This window comes from Etheostoma cragini, chromosome 20 (assembly GCF_013103735.1).
Source record: "Etheostoma cragini isolate CJK2018 chromosome 20, CSU_Ecrag_1.0, whole genome shotgun sequence".
In the NCBI taxonomy this organism is placed as follows: domain Eukaryota; kingdom Metazoa; phylum Chordata; class Actinopteri; order Perciformes; family Percidae; genus Etheostoma; species Etheostoma cragini.
In genome coordinates, this window is record NC_048426.1 from 13,465,461 (window position 1) to 13,487,770 (window position 22,310).

Consider the following 22,310-nt stretch of genomic DNA (forward strand, 5'->3'; position numbering starts at 1 on the left):
TATATATGTATGCACAGTTTGTATGCAGTTGTAACAACAACATATGCAGTCATTCTGCAATAATATAGGACAGTGAGGGATTATACAGCTATTAATGCATTTTTTGCACCTTTGTCACCTTTTTGACAACCATCTGCTGTAGATAATTAGGAAGGGAATCCTAACATTTCGGTTGACCCACTAATACTTCACCGAGGGCTGTTTAAGGTGTTTGAATACAGCAGATTCGCCCTCTCTCACGTCCTCTCGATAACCTTGCTGAAAGTGCTGAATATTAAGTGAAGCTCAACAGTGGTAGAGTCTTTCTTTTCTACACTCAGTTTTGGGAAATCTAAACTTTGTGTTAGGGTCTCTGGAGAAATCAGCACAGCACTGACTTTGTTTAAAGTATCAATCACATCTTCTGTTCTCTGGGCTTGTGCGCGGGCCAACGAGAGAACTTGGCATGGCAAAAGCAGTTTTGACTGAACTAATACATGCATTAAACCTCGTGTAAGAAAGTGATGAATGAAATAAATCTGATGAATTAAAGGAAAAATATGGAGATTTTTTCCCCCCATTGACAGTGAGGCCTCTGCAAGGTAATTTCATTTTTTCAACCCAAAGCAAACCAACCCAAAAGCTAAAGATTTGACAATTTTGGGGCAACAACAAGACAGACATTTGGTACTTATATAAAAATAATAATTAGTGATGATGTGAGTGAGACCCGTTCTGGTGGACTTAAATCTAACACCACTTGAAGAGCATAATTTCGTCTTGTACACAGGACAGGAAATCAAATCAGATGATTAGACAGAGAGAATATTCACTGACCCCACGTTCATGCTTCCCAGAGGATCTCCTTCTCATTTAAGACACGCCATGAGCTTTATTCTTGTTCCTCTAGTTTACATAAAATAATCTCATGATTGTCTTTCATGATTAGCAGTTTTTATTTTGTTCCAAAACAAAATCCACAGCTCACAACATGAACACACCCCTCCTCCCTCTAACACCCCCCCCCCCCCCCCCCCCCCCCCCCCCCCCCCCCTTTAACGTTCCTGCTCATTTTACACAACGTTTAACAACTAAACTAAATGCTGAGGGAACATTATCGGGGATAGGGAACACTATGTTTTATGATTTTACTATGCCTATGCACATGGTATGTGAATATGAGTATTAGTATCTGAAACAAAAATACAACAAGGTTAGAGTTTGGTAAGCTATAGCTCTTCATATAGTAAACGCACTCAATGTAATCAGACGGATAATATAGTATTTGCAGATAAGATGGTTGTTTTGCTTATTAATTACTATCAGTCATTAACAAACAGCTCTCTAGTGTAAAACCATGACGCACTACTAAACTTAGCAGACAAAGTGCAAACTGAACTGACTTCTCTGCACAACCTTTTAATGAAAAATTTGACTTTAACTGCCCTGTGTGTACTTTGTGAGTCTGCAGGTGAATAAGTCAAATACTAAGACAAAAGCATGACATTTGTGCACTTACTTGTTGCAAAAAGCACCCCAACACACACCCTTCAGGTTAACAGTGTCTCTTCACCTGAGCTCTTCCCCATGCAGGGAGGTAGTCTGTTCCCTGGGTGCCCCATCTGCTCCTCCTCTTTCCCCTCCTCCTCCTTCTCCCCATTCTTTTCCTCAACCCACCCCACATGACAACCCCCCTGAGTCCCTAGCGTCTGCACTGGGCGATGGCTCGACGACACCTCTTACCTGCACGCAACACCCCCTCCCAGGCAGACTACCAACCTGCATCAGGGATGTGGGCTGCCTCCACGGCGGGTGAGTCCACTGGCACCGACGGTCTAGGAGCAGTAACCAAGGAGAGGACATCCTGCAAAACATTGTGTTTTTGTGTGGAAGGATTTGTCTTCTGAAAGTGGAACATTGATTTCCCACATCAAAGTGTCTGTCTGTGAACCAACTTTTTCCCCACTGGCCCTAAGAATGTTGTTTTAACATTAACAAGCATCAACTGCTGAGATGTGACCCCTTGACCCCTTCTTGTTTTACTGCTCCTACAGATAGCAGATAGTCAGGGAGTTGCCACTACAACTTACATGCCAGAGTGGGGTCCAGTTAGTGTTGTAATTTTTTTGTTTTTTAAACTCTCTTAGACTTTGAAGTATAAGACTCTTGTCTTGTCTCTGTCTTTAGTGTGGTACCGCAGGAAGAACGACCTGTACGCAGTGCGGGGGCGTCTGCAGAGTCCAGAGTACAAGCTGAGCAAGATCCGCTCCTCCACCATCATGACCGATTACAACCCCAACTACTGCTTTGCAGGGAAGGCCGCCTCACTCAACGAACTGAAGGAAGTACCGCGCAAGAACATAACACTTCTCAGGTATAGCACATCTGGACACAATGTCAAAATGTCAGTTTGAGGTTCTGCCCATACTCACAGCACACAGACCTTTTGGCTGATGTTTTTATGTCAGTTGTTGTATTTTCCACCTGTTTTTTGTCCAGGGCTCTCGGCCATGGTGCATTTGGTGAAGTCTATGAAGGACAAGTTCTGGGGATTAGCGGTGATGACGGCCCCATGCAGGTGGCCATAAAGGTCAGAGACAAGTTGCACCTGAATGTCAGAAGATAGCACAGCATGAGGAGTTGTGCTCATTACATTAAATCAATTCAAAAAAACGTCCCACAGGGGTGCGCCTACCTCTTTGATCTAAATGTCACACTCGCATTTGTAATTTAAGAATGATTTGCTTTACTGACTCCATAATTTGATATATGATATGGTTTGTTGTGTAAAAAATTGTACAATGAAAAGGATAGATGTTTATGCCATTTTCCAAGTACAGGGACATACAAGTACATTTGAATTAAATTTATTTAGTGCAAAAATGAAATCACACACTGCTAAATTGTCCAGACTGAACCAAATAATTGTTGACTGTAAAAAAAAGAAGTCAGTCAGTGCCCTTAGATCAAAACGACACAATGTTAAAAAATGAAAAAAGCTGACTTAGGTCCACATGGGTTTTCTTTTCAATAGTCTGCTGATTAGGTCCGGTGATGTTTTTCCTCTTGACAATGGCACACACTCAAACTGCTTCTCCGATTCTTTCGGCTCTACAGACTCTTCCAGAAATCTGCTCCGAACAGGATGAAATGGATTTCCTGATGGAGGCCCTGATTATGAGGTGCACCATACTGTGGTTCAGACATTGATTCACCCAATTTATCCTTTAGCACACACATTTGAAGCAGCAGTGCCCACATCCTCAGACAGACAGACTGGCTGCTGAGTTAGAGGAGATAACAGCTGGAGCCAGATGTGAAACTCACTACTCACTAGAAATGAAACGTCTACTATAATGTAGCACAGATGTTGACCGCTTTTATAATTAGCTGCTTGTTTTAGCTTAATTATGTGAGAGGCCATTTAGTCAAGGACAATTGTGTCTGTGTGTTTATTTTTGATTTTTTTAAATGTGTGTGTTTGTGTGTCTGAGTGTATATGTGTGTGTGTGTGTCTGCGTGTATATATGTGTAGATATGTGTGTGTGTGTGTGTGTGTGTGTGTGTATGTATGTATGTATGTCTGACAGCTGAGATACTGATGAAACCTGTCAGCAAAAAGTCCATTTTGAGCTGAAGCTATTGGAGAGAATATTTTCAAACTTAGCATGTACCAAATCAGGATTTTCAAATCTTTACTCAAAACTTGATCTATGCTGACAAGTCTGTCCCGGTGCACTCTAACATTCTCACTTACATTGAATTTGTATATGAATTGGTGTTGGAGTTGCCTGAGAGTTTTATTATTGAAACAATCTCATACATTTTAAGGAGTTTAGGGTTGTATTTGACAGTAGTGTCTCTTAAGTAGTGGCAGAAAGCATTTTAAAAATACAAAAACAGAAGAAATAAGCAGAACACTATTTGAACACTATACAAAAACGTCCAGTTGTGCCCCAGCTAGTGACACAACAGTTTCCAGGTGTGCAGCAGTCAGAAATAAGTAAGAATACGAGTTTTTTTTAATGCAATTAGAGTTTTTAAAAATGTACTGTACTAAGGAATGCAAAGTTAAGTTGTTGGATGATTATTGCAGGACAAAACTCTCAAAATCTTTTGATTCTCCCATCTACATTGTCATGTCTTTTTTTTCCCTCCTGCTCATTTTTATCAAGCATGCCTATACATAACACGTAGCACATTTAATACGATTAACCTACACAAGTGCAGGCCTGCTGTGCTAACCCAAGCTTTGTTCATGGTTTCTCTTTGCAGCAAATTCAGCCACGACAACATTGTGCGCTGCATTGGCGTCAGTCTGAACATCATGCCACGTTTCATCCTGCTAGAGCTGATGACCGGAGGAGACATGAAGAGCTTCCTGAGACAGAACAGGCCACGAGCTGTACGTCTGCACTGCACTTTTGTGTGTGTTTGTGTGTGTGTGTGTGGGGGTGCGTGGGTGGTCGGGCGGGTGAGTGGCTATGGTACATTAAACTGAATTGTGCTATATGCAGGGCCAGACTTCTTCTCTCACCATGCGGGAGCTGTTGCAGATGGCCCGAGACATCGCCTTCGGCTGTCACTACCTGGAGGAGAACCACTTCATTCACAGGTTCAGATCCACACCTAGGATTACTGCCAAGAGCAGTAATACTGGGATGTTTTAGGCTGTAATAATGCCCTTTCTACTGAAAGAAAATCACTTGAATGAGTATGATAGCATTGTTATTTTTGTTAAAGCTTTAGTGCGTAACCTTTTAATAATAATGAACTCCCATCACACCCAAATGACTTTCTACAAAGCTAATTAAGATTTCAGCTCCACACAACTCACTCTATATCTCAGCATGGCTATGCTCAGAAGATTATGGCATCTGGTGACTTTCTCGCGGAGAAGCTCGAGTGAAGATAATTAAGATAATTGAAGATAAATAATTACCTCTTCTGAAGAGACCATCTTTTTTGTTGTTGTTTTTTTAAATTGCAAATAGTCCTCTGTGACTAATTGCAACTTTGTTGGGGTCGCGTGCCCGATCATGGAAGGATGTATTATGTGGACGCGCCGACATTGTTGTTGTGTTGTGTACTTAGAATTCCTCATGGGAGCGGCAGAAACTACGCACTATAGCTTTAAATCCAGGAAATTATTGTTAACAGGATTAAAAATCAAGACAAAAATGGTAACAGTATATTCCTCATGTATTTACAATTACTTAGACTGTTGCATTATAAGCCACACGTGATAGATCTTTTGTGCTCTTCGTGTTACAAGTGAACGTTGTGAACGTTCTCTTGCAGCAGGAAACACAGGACCTTTTAGGTGAATCAAGGACAAAATTGGCTGAACCCATCTTTATATCAGTTTCCTTTATGCAAAAAATGTTTTCAATAATTTCGTCTATCATAAAAAAAAATGAACATGGTGGGTAAGGGAGTTAAGTGCCCTTATTAAGCTACATTTAGTAACAGAGCCTGTGTTTTTCAGAGACATTGCTGCTAGAAATTGCCTGCTTACCTGCTCTGGACCAGACCGAGTGGCCAAAATTGGAGACTTTGGCATGGCACGAGACATATACAGGTCTGTATGCTGAATTTTCTTACACTTCATGGCAGTCCTCATAGCAAAGCCCACAGGATGACTTATGATAATGTCTCTTGGTAGCAGGAGTCCGGGCAGCACTGGGTTGATGGGGTAAATGGGGAACCATTTGAAAAGCCATCTGATTATCCTCCATGGGGCCAGATTCAAAATTTACTCACAGAGTTCATGGCCTTGTGGTGTTTACCTTCCCTTTTAAACTGGTGATAAATGGACATTCCTAAATCCGATTTATTTTTTCTTCCTCAGGGCAAGCTATTACAGGAAAGGTGGTCGTGCTATGCTGCCAGTCAAATGGATGCCACCGGAGGCCTTCATGGAGGGAATCTTCACCTGCAAGACTGATACATGGTATGAAAACTAAACCCATAATATAAACAGCAGCAACTTTCAGGAACATGCACAGACATTTTGGGGGGCAGTTGTTCAAGCAAACAAAGGGAACGATTTAAGACATTTTTAATAATAATTAATTACATTATGCTTTATCACAGACACTCAAAGCGCTTTAGGGGGGGGCAACTACTTTCCAACACCACCTATGTGTAGCACCCACCTGGGTGATGCACGGCATCCTTACGACGGCAGACGCTCACCACACATCAGCTTGGTGGAGAGGGAGTGGAACATATTTTTGGTGGTGGGAAAAACCCACGCGCACACAGGAAGAACATTCAAACTCCACAGAGGCCAGACAGGGTTTGAACCCAGCACCTTCTTGCTGTGAGGCCACAGTGCTAACCATTGGGCCACCGTTCCGATCATATCTGTCAAAGAATGACAAAATACCAGTACTTTTTATTTATTCATTAAGTTGCTACATTAATTTATTGATGTTCATTTTTGTCAGTTATCACAGCTATAACATTTTGAATATGGATATTAAAGTCACTTTAGAATCAGTCTTCAGACAAAATGAATTACCTTTTATTGGACAAAACTATCTACACTGTTTTTTTATGTGTACATTTTTTTACACTATAAGAACAAGTGCATTCAAAAGGCAATGTAACACAAAAACCCACTGGAAAAAAAAAACAGACAGCCAGCACTCACTCAGTACGAGGAAAAGAAAATGTGTAAATGTCCATGTCAAATAATAAGATGTCCCGATCTGTCAACTCATAGTGATAGAGCCCAAAATATTCCGGGAGGGCACATGAGAGGCAGGCCCACAGCAGCTGCATAAGCACAACCCCAGAATGTGGATATAAGACGAGAACAATACAATGTGTTGCAGGTCACAAAAAATGTTCAGTTTGTGGTTTTTCCCTTCTGATGGGCTCTATGAAAAGGCCCCATATCTTGAATATATTATATTATATATTTGGAATTTAGCATGGAAGTTAGACAGCAAATACCAAATTTCTTCAAGGTGTAAACAACAAACCATATCATTTAGCCACTTCTTGATTCAGGAAGGAGAAGTATCTTCCATTCTTTTAAAATGTCCATTTCACAATGTCCATTTCACAATGTCCATACCAAACATGAGAGCTGAAGAGTCGTTCAGTCGTTGGCAGTGTTTTCAGAATTATTCTGGTATCCCCAGTTTGAGGAACATGAGCAGGGTTCAGCCAAGGCAAGATTTAACTCAGTTGTTGATCTGTCTCTCCCCCTGCAGGTCGTTTGGAGTGCTTCTGTGGGAGATCGTCTCTCTGGGTTACATGCCGTATCCCTGTAAAACCAACCAAGAGGTGCTGGAGTTTGTCACCAGCGGAGGCAGGATGGATCCTCCCAAGAGCTGTCCGGGGCCTGTGTGAGTACTGACAGGAAATGCATCAAAAGACATGAGCCTGGATGTAAAGTTGAAGCAGTGCACACCTCAGATGGTTTTAGGGATGACTTTATGGATGACTTTATGGCACAGAGTCCGCCTGGTCTACCGCCTTTGACGTGGAATTAGTCAACTTTCTGGAAGTGTTTTTCCGTTTCTTTTCTCTCTTAGAAATAATGTATAAACTGTTGGGATTGTTATGTTATCATCATACCATTAGTCTAATAGTATTACATTTACCTATTTTATAAGATGACTCATTTAACAAAAGGCCTAAACAATATATGTGTAATTTGTGTTTGTTCCCATGAACGTAGCTATCGGATCATGACTCAGTGCTGGCAGCACTGTCCTGAGCACCGGCCTAACTTCTCTACCATCCTGGAGAGAATTAACTACTGCTCTCAGGTATGCTCTACTATCACAACTGACTTTATATATAAAAGGGCCTATAGTTAAATAAATATAAGATTTATTTACTCTTTCTTTATTCAGTTTTTTATTTTTATTACCTTTCCCCTTCATTGCTCTACCAGGACCCAGATGTGATCAACACACCCCTACCATTTGAATATACCCCCACCGCAGAGGAGGATGGTGGCACAATAAACCGTGCCTCTGACCACACCTCCACCAGCCTCACTCCACTCCTGGTGTCCCATTCTGTTTCCCAGGCTTCCTCCCCCCAGCTTGGTCACTCCTCTCTGGGCCTTAGCCCAACCCCTCTTTCCCCACAGCCTACCAAACCCTGTCTACTCCTCCAGAGGACCCGACCCGTCCACCATGAAGTGACATCATGCCGTGAGGCTCTGGAGCCATCCTGGGCTGAGCCTGTTCCTGCCCCTGGTTTTTCAGCAGGAGGACACTGGCTCCATCCTGAGACACCTAATCACCAACCTTGCTCCAGAAACAGCTCCTCCTCAGGGAGCCAGAAGCTGAAGAACAAGACAAAGAACCTGTGGAACCCAACATACGGTTCCTGGGTTTTGGAAAATTTTCGGGGGAAAAAAACACTTGCCCACACTCAGTCCGTGCCACTCTCAAGCTCCGCTTCCTCCACCTCAAACACACAGGTTCCTCAGACCTGCAACCCAGGCTTAGAGAGCAACGAGACTGGGTGCGACAGCACCAACAGCATCCAACTTAGCCCTTCCTCAACTCCATCTCCGTCCTGCCAGGCTCAAGCTGCCTCAAGCACGTCCTCCCATAAGACCCCAACAGGTGGCACCACAAAAGCCGGTGTGGACCTGGCTAAGCTCCAGAGTTTCCCTTGTGGCAACGTCAACTATGCCTACAATGAGCCAAATTACGAGGCAGAGAGCCTGCCCCTGGTTATGCCCAAAGCCCCAGAAGCCATCACAAACACCAGCTCTGCCCCCAGTGTCTCCTCAGGGATAAGCTTGGGACTGGCACTAGGCCTCCATACCAACTCATCTTGTATGCCGAAGCTGCTGCTGAAGCGCCACGCCAGCTACGGACACGAGGACGTGAGGAGACACACCAAAGCTGAAAAACCCAAACGTGACCGAGACTCAGGCTTTTCTCTGTCTGAAGACCTCAGCGTTACCCCTATCTAAGAAACGGCGTACTGTAACAGGGATTTTGATTGATATGAAATTGAAATGTCACCGGGAACCCCTTTCCTCACAACCTGAGACTGGAGTTCTGGATTTCCAGAAGAAAAAGCATGAGGCCTCCGTCACGGTCTGAGAGCCATACAATCAAACTGTTAGAGCTTAATGCTGGAAAACAGAAACACTCCTCTGCACTGTAATCCAGAGAGCCACCGCTGGACTCCAAGCTCTTTCTCGGGTCTCTGGTACACTGGGAGCTGAAACACTGGTAGCTGCGCTTTTTTATTGTTTTATTGTCCGCATACAACTGTAGTGCTGTAGTTGGACTCCTTTCATACCTATTTGTTTTAGTTTTTATCATGTAAGCTTTGGCAGTAGTATTTGTTTTATTAAAGTAAACAATTTGTATTAGAATTTGTAGTAATACGTGTACAGTGTGCCAAATATAATGAGCCATTGGAAAGACAATCTCCAGGCATGTGTTTTTGTTTTAGAATTATTCGTTTCAAAAGTTTAATATTCAGAAAAGGCTGTAGAATTACTATATAAGTGAATGCATACTTTAGAAACTTACGGGACGCGGTACACTACTATGATTCTGATTTGCTTTCACCCTAAATAATGTGAAAACATACGCCTAATATACTGCAATAACTTGTTTTCTCTTAACACGTGGTCTACCTACTTGGTGTTTCTAACTGCTTCCTCAGCAGATGAAGTTTGCTCAGTTGTCATGGAGATGGATCAGTTAGGTAAGAAATTTCGGTCATGTGATAAACAAGTGGCGGTTTCTTTAACTGTCTATTGGCGGTACACACAAGGAGATCATAAACCCTGTTTTAATTGCAGGATGGTCTTAGGTGTCAAACATGAATCTTTCTCCGGCCGTTGACTGATATTAGTCAGATGTTCACATACAGCCAGGGACAGAGTCACTACTGGTTTCCTGAAAACCTTACATTAAAGACAAGGCTCCGGAAAGCCGCCGCTCCTGGCCAAGAATTACACTTTTACACCCAGTTTACGTTTTGGGTTTTTGGGGTGAGCTTTAGGGGTGTCAAGCAGGCAGATATTTTTAGATTTGGACAGGGCCAGGCTTCCCTGTTTAGTCTTTGTGCTAAGCTAAACAGCTGCTGGCTGTAGCTTCAAATTTACTGTACAGACATTAGTTTTATTGATTTCCTAATCTAAGTCCCTGCAAGAAACTATTCCCTTAAGGAGTTGGTTTTTGTTATGACTCATTATCACTAAAAATCACTTTCTGTATGTTCCGTAAGTAAGTTGAGCTTGTCCTGAGACTTTTGTTTGCCAAACTATATAGATCTTGATTTGGCTTTGCATATTTTTGACAATTCTCTTTCCCTTTGTCCTGATATTTTCTTGGATTTCAGGAGGTCTCATAAGTGTGTAGAATGTGATGACCATGCAGCTGTGAAAATATTTGCTATTTTTGTACTCACCTCTCTGTACACTGGACTAACCCATTGCATTTGTAGCTGTTTATCTTTTATTTGTATGTTTTATGCTAGTGATGGATCTGTATTTGTAGTTGATCACTGCCATTCAATACCTCTGCACTGCATCTGCTGTACTGATGTAGTGCTGGTAGTACCTATGTTTACTCAGCAGGGTGAGGTATTCAGCCTTGATACACATAACTTGCTGCGGCAGGTATCTCAGTTCATGCAATTTATTAATGATTCAATTGTTAAAATCTCTATCCAGTATTTATGTATTTAGATTATTCATATTTAATCAATTTAGTAGGTTTATATATACATGTCTTTATTTTGAGCCTAAACGTGTCAATAGTTTATTTTTTAGTATGTTGAATGAACATCGGAACGCGGTAACATTTATATTTATTTATATATATATATATATATATATATATATATATATATATATATATATATACACATATATGTGGGTGTGTGTGTGTTTATGATCAGGCCTGCTGATGTTAGTGAATTTTATCTTGGTTGCTCAAAAGTCCACTTAAGGCAACTTAAATCGTTTTCTAATTTCTCATTTTAAGCGAGAGATTTTGTGCCATTAAGAAAAATATTGTGTGTTTTCATGGCTTGGTGCATTTTATTTCACAAACATTGAAAAGTTTAAAAATGTAAAGCCTCAACCCAAAAATGCAAAAGACATTCTATGCAAAATGTTGTCTTTCACACTTTTCTCTAAACTAACTGTGCCCCAAATAAATAAACATAAATATATCTTATTTGTGTGTTTGATAAGAAACAGAGTGAACTAACATATTAAAATACCACAGTAGTGTTGCTATAGAAAACAAAAACATAAAAGTATTTGCCTTTTTTATTCCATATACACTTTCAGTTATCTCTGTCCCAAAAAGATATGAAACAAAGATATGAAAATAATTACAAGTTTGATTACAGGAATAAAATCAGTGATAGAAATATAAATTGATATACAATAAATGAGTTTGTCAGTACAGTGACAGATAATACACGTTAACCATTATGCTGCAGAACTATATTGACAATGTGTTGCGGTATGTGTTGTAGTCATATGACTGTGAGGTCTCTGAGTTACATACTGCACAGAATTTCTCATTTTATTTTACACTTACAGGTGTAACATAGGGTTAGATGTTAATAAGGAGGTCCACGAACTTGAGATTGCTCATCTTTAATTTCATGAGCATTTCCTTTACATGAAACACCTCGTCCCTGAAACTGAAATGCAGAATCCCTACACTTTCACTTCTGTTCCTTTTGTATGAAGTTGAATTAGTGTCAGTTCATTTGCTCAATCGTTCAGTAACTAGTGACAAATTCTCTGCTCCTCTCAGTTCAGTGTCTATCGTTTCTTTCCTGTCAGTGGCTTTATAAAGCTCCTCTTGGGCTACACAAAGTGTTCTTTCTTGTATTATTTCTGCACTCTTTTTAACATTTATCACCAAGCACCCAAAGCAAATCAACATATATGAAACCTCCCTAAGTGTCTTTCTGTCTTGTCCATAATAATAGTTTGACCTCTCCCGCATCTACAAGTCAAAGTCACTGACCATCTGTTTCTGTAGTTTGGCTATTTTCTTTGGTAACTTCGCCCATCCCTTCACTGCTTACAGACTCCAGAGTTTGGATGAGGTTTTCCAGCCCCCACAGGTAGCCATCCTCCCGGTTGCCTTCCTGCCAGGGAATGTCATGGTTTAACGTTTGGCCCTCTGGTAACGCCGTGGTCTTGCCAAAGTCAATGATCCAGACCTGTGCCTTTCTTGTGTGGTCATGGATAAAGAGGAGTGAGCTGCCAATGACCTATGAAAAACAGTTAGGGTCACATATTAAATTATATTCATTCATCCCTGCATATAAACACATTAATTGCACCTCTGAGTCCCTCACAATCTTCTGGTCCCACCTCAAGACCCAGCTTTTCACCTCTGCCTATCAGTAGCACTACGCCCCCCTCCCTTTTCAACCGTGCTTGAATCTTGTTTTGTTTTGTCTTGTTCTGTTTAGTTTTGTTCTGTTTTGCATTGTTTGTTTTCTACCTCCCCTGTGAGGCAACTTTGAGTCTGTTAAAAGCGCTATATAAATTACATTTATTATTATCAGAGATGGATGACAAAACACAAAAAAGTATATGATTTGTTTAAAAAGAAAGAAAGTCCATATATTGAGTGAACTACAACACTGTGGCTAAAAGTTAAAGATAAATAGTCCACCACATCATTAAAATCCAAGTACATCTTTTGGAGAAATGGTGTTTCAGATAAAGTTCCTGCTGCAGCACTTTATTTAAAGGTCCCATTAATTCTCACTCATATTAATTAACATTAATTTACATTAATATGAGTTCCCCCAGCCTACCTATAGTCCCCCAGTGGCTAGAAATGGTGATAGGTGTGAGCCTATCGTGCTCGTGACCCGGGTATCGTGCTCTGCCTTTGAGAAAATGAAAGCTCAAATTTGTCAATCTGGAATCTTGCCTCTTATGAGGTCATAAGGGGCAAGGTTACTTCCCCAGTCATTACCTCGTGTTGCTTGAAGAACTCTGACTTCTTCATGGCCTGCTGGATCTCCGTCAGCCGGCTCAGGTAAGACTTCTGTTTCAAGAAAAAACGGACAGATCGTAAAATACTAACATTACCTGAATCCCATGATTTAATTTCAAATCTATTCTAATATGAATCCATTACTTAGAAGCTATAGTTGTAACATATAAGGGTGTCGAGAAATTTGTGAACCTCCCACCATAATAGAAAACTCAAACATTATTTGCGGTGATTATTTTTATGTGCAGTTCAAACACTTGGACGCTGATTTCATTCATCACTAGACAGTCCGCGACCTTTTCCCAATGTGAAGACAAATTGTGCAGTATACACATTTTTTATATATGTCCAAACACTGAACACAGATATTAGAGCATACTCAAGCGGTGTGTTTGTAGTCGGTGTCGTCCTTCAGGTAATGCATTCCTTTTGTACACACTACAGTATGTTTTGTGTGTGTCCATACATGCATAAATATACAGCCTTCATTAGCCTCTCACAGACTCACTCACTGGTACTAATTTATAAGTCCATCCTTGGTCTGCTCCCCTCTCATCGTTGTGGGTCTATCTTACAAAAACCTAGTAGGTGAGGTTTGTTCTCAAATGAAATCCTCTTACTTTCTGTCCTAAAGGTTTGCACTGAAAACAGGCCTTTAAGTTCTCTGCCCCCACAGCCAGTTTTACAGCCTGTAAGGCTGATCCCAATTAGAGCATTTACATTATGTTATTTATTTTGTGAAAGGTTTGGAGTCTAATTTAGTTGGAGCATGTAATTGCTTCCCTAGCTAAATCTTGATACTGTGCATCTTTTTTTTTTTTCTTCTTCATGTTTTCATGTTTTCCAGGGCTCCCTTGGAAAAGATATTTTGTAATCTCAATGGGACCTGGTTAAATAAAGGTTTAATAATAATAATAATAATAATAATAATGATAAAAATGCATATGTGCACAGAAGCAAACTGATTGAATCGTACTATGATGTCGACGTTCCCTCCAACAAAGTCCTTGAACACCTGGATGACATCCTGCTTCGATCTGGTTTTCTTGAAGTTAGTCCGACACGTACCATCACTTTTCTAAAAGAGAGGAAACATTACTCAATGAAATGACCTGCCATAATCTTTAGTCCATACCAAGTCTTTATATTGCACATAGTCATTTGTACCATGGTTAAAGTAAAGCTATCAGGTAGTGCAGCTTTAATTCATCCATGTATTGATTTTCTGTGCATTTTTTCACATAATTATACGCATGGATACTGGTCATGTTTGCCATTCTACTTTTTAGTGTCTTGTTCAACTGTATAAATGTATTTTTATTAGTATACAGTGGTGCTCATAGGTTTATGCCTCTGCCTGCCTCTATGGGAATTTAACATAGGGGTGTGTATACTTGCCCCCTGTATTTTAAGGAAGAACATTTATTTATTTACGAAAAGAAAAGTGTGGCCTTAAAGGTTGGATTTTTTTCAAATCTTTTTAATTAAGGCATTAAGATCAATTCCCAAAAGATGATTTTTTTTAATCCTCTTTTTATTGAACTTTACTATGGGTTCATAGACTTATGAGCTCCACTGTACATCATATCTAAATCAATGACATGTTAATAGTCTCCACATCACTTCGTCTACCTTTATCCCTTCTATCCTGAAGCCCAGGGTGTTTGTGGAGCTCATGGTCTCCCTCCACTGCATGTAGCGAGGCTTGGTGACACCTTGTTGGGAATGCTCCTGGGGAGTCGGCCCTTCGCTGTCCACCTCCACCATTTTTCTGTACAGGTCTTCCCGCGGCTTGGGCCGTTCCCGTGCCCGAACAAGCTCCTCTTCCAAGTACGTCCTGAAACAGCAGGAGAAAAACCACCATCCGGTGCAGGAGCTGCATGTTTACAGGGTTTGTCTTGCATTCTCACCTTTTGTCATTAAGATGCAAGATGCATAGCTAACTTACACATGACTTCAGGTTTAGTTTGCTGCACTAAAAGCCCAAGAGAGTTGCTTTCTAATGGTGTAGACTAATGCAGAAAAGGTGACCAGCATCACGCTGTATACGTATTAAATTCTGCTGGTGAACAATACTTTAGCACATTCACATACATTTATACCAAACAGTTATGAGCAAACAGATGTGGATTTCAGTTTCAGTTTGTGAGCTACACTTCCTCTGTGCTGAAGAGGGAAGCTGAGAGGAGACTCCAGCGTGCAGCGTTCAACTTTGTGAAAGTCAGTGTGTTAGTGCAAGTTAGCGGTTTTGCAACTTTGTGGTTGTGAGTGTTTTTGACGAAGGGGAGCCTCCAGGGACACCCTGTGTGTGTGTGTGTGTGTGTGTGTGTGTGTGTGTGTGTGTGTGTGTGTGTGTGTGTGTGTGTGTGTGTGTGTGGCCTCAGAAATTCAGACACACACACTTAGTAGACAATAAAACAATGTGTTCAAGTATGTGTTGTCATGCGTGTGTCTGTAACTTTAGTGCACAAATGTATGTAGTTTTCAGAGACCTACACGCCTGTGCATGTATACATTCATGTGTATGCATGTTTGTGTATGTGTGTTTGTGCTTGTGCTCAGAATACAGTGAGACACTCCGCCCACTGTGGCAGGAAGCCAGGCATCTAGCCTGCAGTTACAACAGGTGTTCTCTTGTAGAGCAGAAACGTTTTAGGCGGAACTGTTACCAGTTTGAATGTGTCTCAATCCATTTTAACAGAATCTGAGCTAAATATTAGCATCCGCATAAATTACGTAAATAAACAAGGAAATTATCTGACATTAACATTTCAAATTAGTGTAACAGAAATACACTACAAAGATTGTTTGACACAGTTACATATATGAAAAAATGGGGTTATATTGATAAAGAAATGGCTAAATATCTATTATTAGTAATTACATGAAAACCTTACTTCCTTACCTCACTCCCATCTTGCAGTCCATGACATTGGGAAGGTCAAAGTTTACCAGCAGGTCAGTCATATGAAGGAAAGACTCTCCATCTTTTTCCACAGTGCCGTGGTATCCGGGCACAAACGGGAGCAGCGCGTCATCCCTCAGCTTCACAAAACACTGCATCTCGTTTTCCGAAAACTTCTTCAGGATGTTGCCCTCATCTGCAGCTTTGAAGTTACCTGAGATGAGATGAAGACCGATGCTTTGGATTTCAGGCATTCACAAACAAGAAGGGTAAAAAACGGTCTGGACATTAATGACATGTAGCATGGCCAAGTTAATACATTTGAATTCAATTTGTTTCTTTTGCAGGGAGACAGTGTTTAAATGAAACTAACAGCTCCAACATCAATCATCCATGACAGTAGTGTTTTTAATCCCTGTCAGTGTGGTGACGGTGCCTGACCTCTTCAGCTGCCAGAAAGGTTCAGCAACAACTCAACGATGATCTGAACAAGTCATACCTTTATGCCCGGCTAGCTGAACCCAGTTCAGTTTTCTCCTCTGCGTAACACTGAAGGGCCAGTTGACGATTGTCTTCAACTTCCACCACGGCTTGCTCTGAAGAACATGTGCAAGAAGACCCACAGAAGTGAGTATAATAGAACAGAAAAGAATTGTTCTTACATTTTGGGGTATTTTTGTGTGTTCTTGTTCACATCTGAAGTGCTGACCTTGGTCCATCCCTTAACTGTCTGAATAGAAATCTGATCATAAGCAGATTTACACTTCATGAAACCTCCAATCTGGGTCAGTTAAATGCCATTTCTGTGGAAACTCATATCTGCACTTAACATCTCTATTCAGCATCTCCAGCTAAGGGGTGTGATGAGCTTCGATTCACAAAGAAATGAAATGCTCTCTAACATCAGTTTATAGCTAAAGACATTTTATTGGGCTATTATATTCAAGTAAGATTTAGAATGTCACACTTAGTAAAGAATGCATGATTTGTCATCTTCGGTCATATAGCCATATCTTATTGCCAAATCTGAAGGTTTAACACCAAATAATTAAGGGTGACACTGCCGTTGCTACTGGCCTCTCAACTTTTATTCGCTTGTTAGCAGTGTCTGCATTTTTTGGTGTTATATGAGAGTTTGTAACCAAGTATCAACTGAAGACCCACAAAAAAAAGACGACCGATGGTTGATTATCTTTTTTTGGCAGAGATGTTATGTATTCAATGGTTGTTTGTTTGAGGACACTTCTCATACCACCCTCGCTTTTTTCTCTTTCTCTGTCTCTCACCCCACACACACACACACACACACACACACATACCCAAAAACACAGTAACAGCTTGTGTATTTCACAAACACAGTAGTGCCTCACACTTGAGGAGAACTGCCTGTTTTTTCCCTCCCCAAGAAACTGACCATATTTCAAATAAGACCGACTTTAACACTGACAGGATCATATTTTTATACAATACTTTCAAATGATCAAACTCCCAGGCATTGGAAAGGAAATGTAGTACCGTACATGTTCATAGATTCTATCTGTGGGCTTTGGAGAGGTCATCTTCTTTCCGTGTGATCTGATTGAAACAGGATATGAAACAGGGACTCTCGTGTTAGTAAAACACAAAGCTCTGCAGCAGCCGGCCAAGTCTCTCTTAAATGTCAGATGATATGCTTCACTTACTGTGGTGCTGCTTGTTTACTGATAATATCGCATTGTGAAGGCGTTAAACTTACACCGAGAAACATTTATCTAATTGCTGCAAGTCTCTAACTGTATTGGCCTGTCAATTAACCCAGGCAGATAATAACGAGTTACTTACTCTTGAATATTTTTTAGCATGTTAGCGGTTGATTACATTGTGATTGAAATAAAGTGGAGTCAAATCAAATCATGTTTATTTGTCACATCCACAATCAGACAGTGAAAATATTATGTGCCTATGTATATTAACAAAAAGACTAAATGGAATAGAATATTATAGAAGTCAGGAGTCTAATGTATTATCCACAGTGTAAGAGGGAATAGAAACTTTGATCTGAACCCAGCGCAATGGCCAATATTTATATTTTATACATAGTCTGACTTTGAAACTTCATGGTATTCACACAGCTCTGTCCCAGCCAGTTTGTACTGACAGCAATGGGAATAATACTGACAATACTACCACAGGTGGAAGAAGTACCCAGATGCTTTACTTAGTCAAATATTGTATAATTTTAATTCTCGGGCCTTGAACTGCTTAACAACTCATAGCTGAAAGACAACAATGGGCCCCAACTACACAATATTATATATTGTATTATATAATACTATATATTGTATGAGGCATCACAAGCCAACAAACATTGGGAAACACTGATTTAATCCTTAAAATGTATGAGCTTTTTATGTTTTTGTAATGTAAAATCTTAATTGTGATACCTGGTAACCATAGCTGTTAGTGAATAAAAAGTACAATATTTTCCTTAAATGCAGGGAAGCAGAAGTTAAAAATGGCAGAAAATATAAATATTTAAATAGAGTAAAAGTAACTCAACAGTGAGGAAATGTACATAGTTACTTTTTCCACCACTGCTCAATACAAAGATATTAACAGAGGTTGATTCACTCTCACAAATTCAAAGGAACGTATTTCTATTCTATTCTATCAGCCTAATGTTTGCTTCTGCTTGGTTTCTTCAACACACTTGCTTTCTGTGGTGTGTACAACAAACTGACACAACATACCGATGTGAACAGTCAGAGTAGTCATTAGCAACACTGCAAACACAAACTACTGAAAGCAAACTTCTACAGTTTCCAACAATGCATTTTACGGAGGAGAACAACAGTGAGCAATGTGACTCAATCAGCAAACCATTTTAACTCATGCCTTCCATGTTACGCTGTACTGTCGTCTTCAAGGGATAATGTTGTCAACTGCTGCATGATGATCACATTTTTCCTGTTTCAATGATGAGCCTGTTTGTCCACCTGTCTGTCTGTTCTCTTTTGTATTTCTATTAATAAGCACTTTGCTGTGTACTACTAGGAATTCATCTATATTATAATTATATGCATTTAAGTGTGAACTAGCAAAAACTAATTACTGTGTTTTTGACATCCTGAAGTGGTTCTCTGTTAAATGTCAAAGGCCAAGGCTTAAACTTGCTAGTGACCACAGAAAAACATGATTTCACAATGTGAGCTTGTGCTCTACTGTGTGTGTCTGTGTGTGCGTGGGCTGGTGTGTAGGCTGAAGGGGCAGAAGCTATTTTCAGAGGTGACACAGCCAACATATTTCCATTTTAAAGTATTGATGTCCTAAAGAGCACATAAAGAGTTAGAAGAGACTTTTATTGTGAAAAGCCCTCATTCTGAGCCTCCCTTGACTGGTTACTGGACAACGTTACTTTACTCCCTCCTACATGCATGCACACAAACACACAGGCTTAACAGGCAATGTGTGTTCAGTCTGTTTAAAATAAAGTGACAGCTACACACCTTGTATGGAGAAGGCAAAGTGATGTGGTGGCAACGTAAAACACACATACACACACACACCCAATGAAAGCATGAACCTTAGAATAATGTGGGGACAGGGAAGACAAAAGGCAGATTATGTTATTAATGCAGAAACCAAGATGTGACTCACTACGATCACACTCCCCAAAAAATACCATGGAGAGCTGACAAATCAAGTAAAACCTGCCAAAAATATGTTGTTCTGTTCAAATCTTAATGTTAAAAATGTCAGATTTTTTCTTTCTGAAATGTATGAAACTGCCCTATTCGCATGCAAACGCAAGTATGTTCAGTATGACCGAGACTTGTCGGACACAAGTAAAAGCTTTATCAGCCATCAATCAAACAAATGTCCACCCTCAACATCTATTTAACTAGACGCCAACCATTCAACACTATAGTCTGTGTACTGAAGGAGGGACACACAGTAATAAAGGTCAGAGCTTACAGTTACAAAACATGATCTGAAATTGACCTTGCAACACATGTATTTGTATTTTATTCATAATTTGAGGTAATTTGCGGTAAACACAATGAGCTTCTTCATGTTGGTTTGGGTCCATACAGCTCCTGGGATCATTAAGGTGATGTGAAAGGCTTTGATGAGCTATAAAACATATGGAGGGCTAATGTGATTCTACAGGGACAATCACATTTTCTCAGCGATTATCCTGCGCTCTCTGACAGGAATCTCGAGGTAGTTTAATCATACGCTTCACATGATCTTAAACAACAACAAAAGGAAAGTGCATCTTACAAGTGACATTTCCCAGATCTCAAAACATTGTACATAAGTGCAAAAACAGGTACAAAAAAAAGATTCTGAAATGCAAAAGCGACTAATTTTCCACAAAAAAAGTTTTTTTGCTGCAGAATTCATCAGACATGTTATGGGACTTCAAAACAACTAACTAACTCTGCATAAATACTACCACTGTAATTGGTGGTCCTCTGTGAGGAAGTAGTTTGTTGACTGCAAATGTGCTGCTGTGCTTCACTGTTTCTTGTTTTCAAAACATCAGCACTTTACTGTAACTATATAAATATATATATGTATATATATAAATATATAAGTTATAGTGATCTGGATTTGAAATGATGCACACGGGGTCAAAGATAGCAAATTCAAATGTTTTGTCTTTAAACATCCGGTCCTGCATCATCAGGCAAATAAATCTCATAGCACTTATATCTTTAGTAAATTAATGCACAACCTGTTTGCATTACACTTTATTCATATTCATTATTGTGCAGCTGTCTACCACATATATTATTTTATTATAAATACATAATATTGTATTCCTATAGTTCTGCAACTTTCTGCACTTATTTATGTATTGTTTGCCTCTATTTCTATTCATTTTTGGTAATCGGACCTGTCTTTTACAATATGTGCACATAGAAAAATAAAACAACAAATAAAACAATAAATCAATGTCTTAGATTCTCATTTTGATTATGTGATTTTCTTTTCTAAACATATATTGGTATGAGCATTGTTGGAAGGAGTTTGAGAATTGTTGTGCACAGGACAATGAGGAATTGCAATTGTCCCAGGCTGCTCCATCTAGGAAGATATTTGTTGTTTGATTTAGTCATGCATTATGGCCTATAACAGTAATGGTTACAGGGAGGCAACATGTTTTTAGACAGTGAAACGGGACATAACATAAACTACAGTGACATGATTTTGCTGGTAAACCTGCCAGTGACTCACTTGAATGGCCCTCTTCATGTCATGACTAGATCGGAGTCTCTTAGCCGTTTACTCACCTCTCCAGTGTCCACCAGATGCTCTAAAGTGATGATGCCTTTGCTTTTGCTTTCATTGTCGCTGAGTAAATCATCCTCGGACTCCACAGCAGAGGAGCCTGTGGAGGAGATCGAGGAGTTGGATAGTTGCCTGCGCAGGGTCCCGTCCACAGCATCATCCCAGTCCTCTTGCTGCATCTCCCGCGAGGAGCCGCCTGCCTCCGGGGTGATGGTGACCTGCGGTAGCCGGCGCGCATCCATCACAGTCGGTGCTCCGGTTGCGGACGACGGAGCGATTTGAGCGGCATTCTGAATGAGATCATCACAAATGTGGGATGTTCTTCTCTCCAATCGCGGCCCCTCGTTTATTCCAGTCCCGGAAAGCACGGACACCTTGGAGCTCTTTCTCCTGCACTCTTTGGGCATTAGAGACCTAAATCCGTCGCGAGAGCGCACGATCGAGGAGAGGCGCAAATCCGACTCACTTTAACTTTCAAATCTGGTCATTTCACTTTGAGAAAGTTCAGTTTGTGTATTCAGTCGCACCGCTGCGGTACTTCCTCGTTGTTTGTTGATCGAGTTTTCACACGTTAAAAAGCCTCCGTCAGCCTCCCTGCTCTGTGCGTACTGGAAAGGGGAACCCCTCTCCGGCGGTGGCGTGGCTCGCGCTTCTACACGCACGCGCCGGCGCACGCACTTACACAACTGTATGAGGCTTATTATCTTCCGCATTGCCTTTCTAGCTTCCTGACTGAAAAAAAAAAAAAAACAGCTGACATGTTCAGTTTTATAGGTACAGCCTTAATTGACTCTCTGCGCTGATACACGACACCAACCTGCCCTAAACTGTACGGGAACTACCTTTAAATCAAAATGCCAGTCAGCCACACATGGAGCCTATATATGCGATAAAAGAGATAGAGAGAGTCATGTTTTAGTTAGTGCGTCGAAATATTTCTACTAAAAGACACGCACACCTGCATAAACCTCGCTTTAAAGCTTCAACTTTCAAATCTTCCAACATGTATTTTTTTTTGGAGGGGGCGCCTGCGGTTTTACTGCTGACAGATCTTGTTCTGTGTGGAACTATGATGACTACAAAGATACAGCCATTGTGGTGACTCAGTATTTATGAAATAAATAGCCTGTAAGAATTTAGCTTACTTTAAAGTGAGGAAGAGG

The 22,310-nt window shown here is 40.5% G+C and overlaps 2 protein-coding genes and 1 long non-coding RNA gene across 4 annotated transcripts in view; 2 read left to right on the forward strand and 1 right to left on the reverse strand.

Moving 5' to 3' along the window:
• The window catches only part of ltk (leukocyte receptor tyrosine kinase), a 50,163-nt gene extending 40,411 nt beyond the window's left edge, over positions 1–9,752 (forward strand). For both annotated transcript variants that reach the window (XM_034858730.1, XM_034858731.1), the window contains exons 20-29: positions 2,167–2,353; positions 2,479–2,569; positions 3,097–3,161; positions 4,255–4,384; positions 4,497–4,594; positions 5,468–5,560; positions 5,831–5,932; positions 7,206–7,340; positions 7,676–7,766; positions 7,895–9,752. In XM_034858730.1, the coding sequence (XP_034714621.1) occupies positions 2,167–2,353; positions 2,479–2,569; positions 3,097–3,161; positions 4,255–4,384; positions 4,497–4,594; positions 5,468–5,560; positions 5,831–5,932; positions 7,206–7,340; positions 7,676–7,766; positions 7,895–8,935 (2,033 nt within the window). In that variant the 3' untranslated portion in view covers positions 8,936–9,752. The remainder of the gene's footprint in view (positions 1–2,166; positions 2,354–2,478; positions 2,570–3,096; positions 3,162–4,254; positions 4,385–4,496; positions 4,595–5,467; positions 5,561–5,830; positions 5,933–7,205; positions 7,341–7,675; positions 7,767–7,894) is intronic.
• A 64-nt stretch (positions 9,753–9,816) lies between these two features.
• LOC117936086 lies at positions 9,817–13,610 on the forward strand. The gene is made up of 3 exons (XR_004654880.1): positions 9,817–10,156; positions 10,745–10,755; positions 13,600–13,610. It is a non-coding gene; the product is annotated as an uncharacterized LOC117936086 (long non-coding RNA).
• Positions 11,247–21,841, reverse strand: itpka (inositol-trisphosphate 3-kinase A). Its single transcript, XM_034858824.1, has 7 exons — positions 21,150–21,841; positions 16,370–16,466; positions 15,871–16,084; positions 14,598–14,802; positions 13,942–14,043; positions 12,945–13,016; positions 11,247–12,225 (listed from the first exon to the last, which is right to left on the reverse strand). Exons 1-7 carry the CDS (start codon positions 21,552–21,554, stop codon positions 11,968–11,970), a joined length of 1,353 nt encoding a protein of 450 aa, XP_034714715.1. The 5' UTR covers positions 21,555–21,841; the 3' UTR covers positions 11,247–11,967.
• Positions 21,842–22,310: the final 469 nt, after the last annotated feature.